Source organism: Euprymna scolopes, chromosome 43 (genome assembly GCF_053919585.1).
Source record: "Euprymna scolopes isolate OS-2025 chromosome 43, ASM5391958v1, whole genome shotgun sequence".
In the NCBI taxonomy this organism is placed as follows: domain Eukaryota; kingdom Metazoa; phylum Mollusca; class Cephalopoda; order Sepiida; family Sepiolidae; genus Euprymna; species Euprymna scolopes.
In genome coordinates, this window is record NC_136524.1 from 22,193,103 (window position 1) to 22,200,683 (window position 7,581).

The 7,581-nt window shown below is 31.2% G+C and overlaps 1 protein-coding gene across 1 annotated transcript in view; it reads left to right on the plus strand.

Moving 5' to 3' along the window:
* Positions 1–2,490, plus strand: part of LOC145268232 (DNA fragmentation factor subunit beta-like) — a 71,781-nt gene extending 69,291 nt beyond the window's left edge. Inside the window, exon 6 of the mRNA XM_080123553.1 lies at positions 1,489–2,490. Within this exon, the coding sequence (XP_079979679.1) occupies positions 1,489–1,696 (208 nt within the window). The 3' untranslated portion in view covers positions 1,697–2,490. The remainder of the gene's footprint in view (positions 1–1,488) is intronic.
* Positions 2,491–7,581: the final 5,091 nt, after the last annotated feature.

A 7,581-nucleotide genomic window follows, 5' to 3' on the forward strand; every position in this document is an offset into this window, starting at 1 on the left:
TTTTTCATTTCCATTTTTTTCACTTTCATTTATTTTCATTTTCATTTTTTTCATTTCCATTTTTTTTCACTTTCATTTTTTTCATTTTCATTTTTTTTCACTTTCATTTTTTTTCACTTTCATTTATTTTCATTTCCATTTTTTCATTTTCATTTTTCTCACTTTCATTTTTTTTCATTTCTATTTTTTTCACTTTCATTTATTTTCATTTTCATTTTTTTCACTTTCATTTATTTTCATTTTCATTTTTTTCATTTCCATTTTTTTCACTTTCATTTTTTTCATTTCCATTTTTTTTCACTTTCATTTTTTTTCACTTTCATTTATTTTCATTTCCATTTTTTCATTTTCATTTTTCTCACTTTCATTTTTTTTCATTTCTATTTTTTTCACTTTCATTTATTTTCATTTTCATTTTTTTCACTTTCATTTATTTTCATTTTCATTTTTTTCATTTCCATTTTTTTCACTTTCATTTTTTTCATTTCCATTTTTTTTCACTTTCATTTTTTTTCACTTTCATTTTTTTAATTTCCATTTTTTTTCATATCCATTTTTTTTCACTTTCATTTTTTTTTCACTTTCATTTTTTTCATTTCCATTTTTTTTCACTTTCATTTTTTTTCACTTTCATTTCCATTTTTTTCACTTTCATTTATTTTCACTTTCATTTTTTTTCACTTTCATTTTTTTTCATTTTCATTTTTTTCATTTCCATTTTTTTTCACTTTCATTTATTTTCACTTTCATTTATTTTCATTTCCATTTTTTTCACTTTCATTTATTTTCACTTCCATTTTTTTTCACTTTCATTTTTTCATTTCCATTTTTTTTCACTTTCATTTATTTTCATTTTCATTTTTTTTCACTTTCATTTTTTCATTTCCATTTTTTTTCACTTTCATTTTTTTTCACTTTCATTTTTTCATTTCCATTTTTTTTCACTTTCATTTATTTTCACTTTCATTTTTTTTCACTTTCATTTTTCCATTTCCATTGTTTTTCATTTCCATTTTTTTTCATTTCCATTTTTTTTCACTTTCATTTTTTCATTTCCATTTTTTTTCACCTTCATTTATTTTCACTTTCATTTTTTTTCACTTTCATTTTTTTTTTCACTTTCATTTATTTTTTTACTTTCATTTTTTTTCACTTTCATTTTTTTAATTTCCATTTTTTCACTTTCGTTTATTTTCACTTTTATTTTTTTCACTGTCATTTTTTTTCACTTCCATTTTTTTCACTTTTTGTTTACAATAATAATACACTGAAAAAAAAGATCTACCCTGGCCCAGTTGATCCTCAGAGAATGAATAATTTTTTTCTAAATTTTAAATATTGTCCATCCAGTGAAACATTGATCAATAATATACAAATTTTGTGGGTGTTTGTTTTGTAGTTTTTGGTTTTTAGCCAACTAGCTTTTGTAGAATAGATGTCACTTTTTTATAATCTTGTTATTGTAGAATTTTCAATTTTCTATTTCAGAATTGAAAAATCCCGTGTTGTCATCCCGACTCTCCTTGAGGCGGCCCAAAGAAAAGCTGCTGATCAAAAGTTATCTTGGAAGCGGGTTTATGATTTATTGTTTACTCGAGAAAACCTCAAATTGGTGCAGAAGGCATGTCATAGTAAAACGGCTCGTGTGAAGACGATAAAGTGGGAGACATTCATTATTGATTGCGCAGCTTACTAAGTGTTTCCTTTTTTTATTTTTAGATCATGTGTCTTTCATTGATTTAAAGATTTTATTTTTAAAATCTCATCATTTTAAAATGTTGATATTTGTAAAAATATTTTTGGAGAAAAAATACTTTTTATCCACGATTTTAATACAGCTCAATCAAGATCTTTAACAAAGGACGAGATCGTTTCTGAATTTTTGAGATGACGATTATTATTTGGATTCATCGGACTACTTTTCACATCTTGAGTGTCATTTTCACAATGTTTCACAGTGGCGCAGTGGTTAGAGTACTTGGAAAAATCAATTGTAAGAGTGATGTTCTCCTGAAGGTTGAAGGTTCAATTCTTAGTGTGGATGATCGAAAAATACAATTAGGACCTCTTATCAAGTCATGGTTGATGGAACATGAGCACGCTATCCCTGTGAAGTAAATAAAGAGTTCCATTTGAAATTCCCGAGTTTGACAAGTTCGACAAAATATACCTGAAGAAGGTCGGAGGTTACATCAACTGAAACATAGTAAAAATGATACTCAAGATGAGAACAGTAGTCCGATGGTCCAAATAATACGAACAAAAGACTATATCATGATTTTCTTTTGTAAAACAGAAGAGAGGTTGATAAAAAAAAATATATATATATTTTACCATTGACGAGGGATATATCTTTTTCAAAATGGGAAGATAGTTTGCTTGAAGCATTGCTGGTAAATAAATATGCAAGTATAAGAAGGTTGTAGCAATGCAAACGAAGAAGGAGATGTTGGAATTTTATCTTTGTATACCCATTTATTCTCAAAAAAACATAATCACAAATTCAAATCAGTAAATATGGACTTACTGTTTGAAATAATCGGGATAGTGGAAGTCTTTAATATTTCGAAAATATAAATCTCTTTACAAAAAGACAGAAATCAAAAGAATGTCGTAAAAATGGAAAATTATCGTAAAAACAGAACCGGAATGGAATTAGTTACGCAGTCATGCAGAGAATAGAACTTCTTTTTTAAGCTTAATTAGTTATTTGTATATATTGATGCATAATGTTTCCTTATTTATTATAATTATTCGTATTATCATTTTCATTCTTATTTTCTTTGTTTATTAAATTATTTGGTTAAATTTTTGCAAATAAGAAAATGAGGTAGTGTTTTAATTTGGGCTGGAAGGAACAGTGAGCAATGGCGCTCATTAAATCCACCCATTTGTTGTCATGGAAACCATGATACGCAGGAAATATTGTTTTGTTCAAAATTTAATATTAAATTTATTTTGATCTTGCTATTAAGATTATGTCTGTGTATTGCTATTAAATCTGGTGATCATGTATTTTTATATATATTGATATATAATGTTTTCTTATTTAATTAATTTCAATTTCATTTATTTTTCTTTATTTTATTATTTGTTAAAAAATTTATTATCAGGATCTTATGTCTAACCAGCAGATGTGTTGTCGTAGAAATGCCGGTGCATACTGTGGTAGTTTTTGTTTATTTATGTATTTTATTTTATGTATTTATTTATATAATTTATTTATATAAATTATTTGTTATATTATTAGGGCTTTGTTTTATATATTATTTATTTTAGAAGTAAAGCACACAGACAATAAAAACACTTTGGATATTTCAAGATTTCAAGATAGTTTTATTAAAATAACAAGTAAAACACTGTAAGTTCTCAAAATACCATTTTGTTTATTCTTTTAGGCAGTTATGTGTGAATATCCTAAAAGAACAGTAGAAACAAATTTTTAAAACGTGACATCAGAAATAATTCGCACATAAATTTAATATATAGTGATCCCCTACTTTCCGGCCATTCTTGCCTTTAGAGCAGTTAGTACTCCAAATTCTTTTGATATTTTTTCAATTTGAAAAGTTAGTATTAATATATATATATATATATATATATATATATATATATATATATATATATATATATATATATTATGCTACCATTTAATATATGTTCGAATGACAAGCCCACCTCTTAAAAGTGCCTCCCTTAGACCAGCTGTACCATTAACCTTAAATCTGAGTGACAAGTGCCACCCCCAAAATATCTCCTTTAACCCTACCACTAACCCCAAATTCAAATGGCACCCACTTCAAAATAAAACCTTTCATAACTCTACCACTAACCATAAGTTTGAGTGGCAAGCCCCCAGTGTACAAACTGTCTTAGAACCACATATAATCGTCTAAAAAAAGTAAATAAATGACCTTCACACCTCCTAAAAAATGCACACCATTTGTATTTATATGTATTTATTTTTGTTTATTTTTAATTATATTTCATTTATTTTGTATGGTTTATTAATATGCTTACTATCCATATTCCCTGCACGTGTTAGCAGCTCTAACTAGGTACTATATAGACTATACAAACTGTAACCCCAGCACCTAAACAATTCTATCTTCAACATCAATGTTGTCTCTCTCTCTACACCACCATACCTGCACACCCTGCGATCAACATTATCTCCGATCTCATATCCTCTAATGACCTGTACTGTTTCCAGATAATTCCTACTGACATACACCAACTCCTCTGCATCATCGTTGACAACACCTATTTTGCCTTCCTAAAGCACTCTCACAAACAAATCTCTGGTTTGTTCATAGGGTCTAGTTTTTCCAGCTTCTTAGCCATCTCTTACATAGACAGGCTTGAAAGACAAGCTCTGCAGCCCACACACTGTCTTCACTAGATATATTGACTCCCTTATTATCACCCCCCCCACTCCCGTGAAGAGGCCATCAATATTTCCAACATTTTTAACAATTGAGACCTTCATTTACAGTTTACCATAGAACATCCTGACACTTCTAATTCACTTTCACTCCTCAATTTTAACTTCAACATCGATGTAAATGACCCCATACATGCTGAATTCTACAGGAAACCTGCCTGTAGGAACCTTTTTATCAACTTCAGAAACAGTCTAACACTTAAAAAGCTCAGATATGCCCATGTGGAAATTACTCACATACGAAGCAAATGCTTCGCCACCGCTGACAAGATCAAACACCACCAACTTCCACCAAAACATCTCTATTGATGGTTACCCTACAACTGCCATATCCAGCTTCAACAGTAAAAAAAAAAGACACAGACACTACATCATTTCTAACATCTGTTTCCTCAAACTACCTTTCCTCAACAACAATCTCCACCTCAATCCGTACGATCATACATAATGAGAACCTAAATATTCAATTCCTCCACATTAGTACCTCTTTCCAACAACACCTCTCCAAAAAACACACTACCAGCACACTTGAAACCTGCTCCATGACCAATTGCCCAACTTCTAACGTGGTTATGTCTATGGACCAATGTTGTCTACAATGTGCTAAGTGTAATAACTCTTACATAGACAACACCACTAGACATTTGCACTTACACATCAAGAAACATTTGAACACATGTATCTTCTACAAACACATCAACTCCTATAACAATATCCATTGGAACATCCAGATTAGCATCCTTACTTCAGTTAGAAAACATGGTAACCTAAGGATTTCAGAATTTGGGGTGGTGCATCTGCTACTAGTCTCTCACTCCTGGACAGAGTTCAAAAGAAAGTCGCCAACTTGATAGATCCTGAACTATCATCTAAACTTCAACCTCTGTCCCATCTATGAAATCTTGCATCCCTCTCTTTTATTTTATAAGTATTTTAATGGTGGATGCTCTGATGAACTACGATTGTCGCATCACCACAAGCTTTATTACATTATATCAGAGACAATCTAATATATGATAACTTTTTTAAATCAAGAGGAAGTCAGCAAGCTACTTCTTTGGATACCAACAGATGGACACCCAAACCGTGTTAGAAGAAGAATGACCTACATTGACAATCTGCTACAGGACACAGGATTGTAAAGTGTTCGGGACCTGCAAACTGTCATGAGAGATTGAAAACTGGAGAAGTTGTGTGGATTTGTTGGTGAAGCGTCCTGAAAGACGACAGAGATGATGAGAGATTAAATTAAAATAAAGTAAAATTAGAAAGATTAGGATATTAATAAACTATGCAAAATAAATAAATTAAATATAATTAAAAATGAATAAGAATAAATACATAACAAAAAAAATAAAAATAAAATAAAATCATAACAAAATAATATATAAGCTAAGATCAATAATAATAATAATAATAATAATAATAATAATAATAATACAATACTATTAAAGATGATTAATACTTAATATTCTAACAGTGTTAGTATCATATAAAATGCATAAGAAAAATAAAAATAAATAAATGAATCTATACTATTAATTAAATTCTAAATGTTTATTTATTTATGTGTGTGTATATACCAATAAAACTTTTGAACGGATGCACTGAATTGAAAAATTCTTTTTTTCCCTGAAAGGTGTGAGTCCCTAAATTGCCCATATCTATATATCGTTCATAACGAACAACGCCGAGTCACACAAAAAGCTTGCAATAAGGGTTTTTGGGCCGTTTCGTGCAATTGTCAAAAAAGTTACCTGCCCATGTCAAGGGAATTTAGCACTGTCTGTATACATTCGCGGTAACATCTTTCGGCATATGGACAGGACTTGTAGCATGATGGATAACACGTCTGACTACGGATCAGAAGATTCCAGGTTCACATCCTGGCAAGTTTGTAATAATTTTAACCGTCATTTTATCCAACGTTTACTCATTATCCTTACCCTTAGTTAGGGTATTTTTGTTTTTTCAGTGATTTTGTTTTGTGCATATGGGAATTTCCCATACTCCGAGTTCACAGGGTGAGACGATATTGAGTGTACTTGATTTTGTGTTTAAGTCGGTGTTGTGTGTGCCAATGTGACGCAGCTGCTAGTATAAAATAAAAATGTGAAAGAAACAAAAAAAAAAAAATGAATAAATTAAATAATCTATATATATAAAAGCGAAAATGTATGTATGTATGTATGTACGCTTTTCCTCGATGTCCACAAAAGGCTTCTTTCAGAGAAGCGCTTGCTCGGCTCACAACTTCTTAAAACTTTTTATGTCATCTATAAATTGTAATATCTCAGAGTTATCCACGGAGCTTGCCTGTCTATTTAATTTTATTGACTTTCAAACGTTAATTATTCGACATTTCCTGCATTGGCACGCGTTACATTCGATTTTCGGTATAAAAAAAAGCGAAATTCTACTCTAATCACAGGCCGAAAGGCCGCTTGCCCGCGCGCCCTCCGGGGCCCGGGTGACATGATCAAAGTGTAGTATCTGTTCCGGCAGATGCTGCAAGCTATGACTAGCTAGGACTAGCTATGACTAGCAAAGACCAGATGTGGGGGCAACCCCACATGCTTGACCTTTAACCAGCTCCCATTTCCCTCCTCTCGGGAGCTGGTCCCCATTTTCCCTTCCCCTTCCCTTGACTCCTCACATTAAAAACTGGCCTTGTGCCTAATTTGCTCGGTGGGGGAGCAAATAAATACAACAGGCCGAAAGCCAGTTGTCTCAAGAGAGCTAAGTAACGTTTGTTCAATGTCGACTTCGTCATATCAGACTGTAGCTTTCATTTCGCTCCTCCTAATAAACAGGGAGCGGGTTTTTGAAAACAAACAAACAGATTTATTGACCTCATTCAAAACTGTCCCGCACAAAATGCTTACTGCTGAATACCTATTGCCGTCACGTCAATCAAAAACGCGCACCTGTTTTTTTTTTAACACTTTACTATTTTCCAACTGTGCGTCGTGAAGGCTTCGTTTTTTTTTTCACGGGCATCTGTTTTTTTTCACATTTTCGGGTTTTTTTCACATACCCCGAAAAACACCCGGGCAACGCCGGGTACCCCTCGCTAGTAATATATAAAACAAACCCCAAATGATAATATAACAAATAATTTTATAAAAGTGAATAAA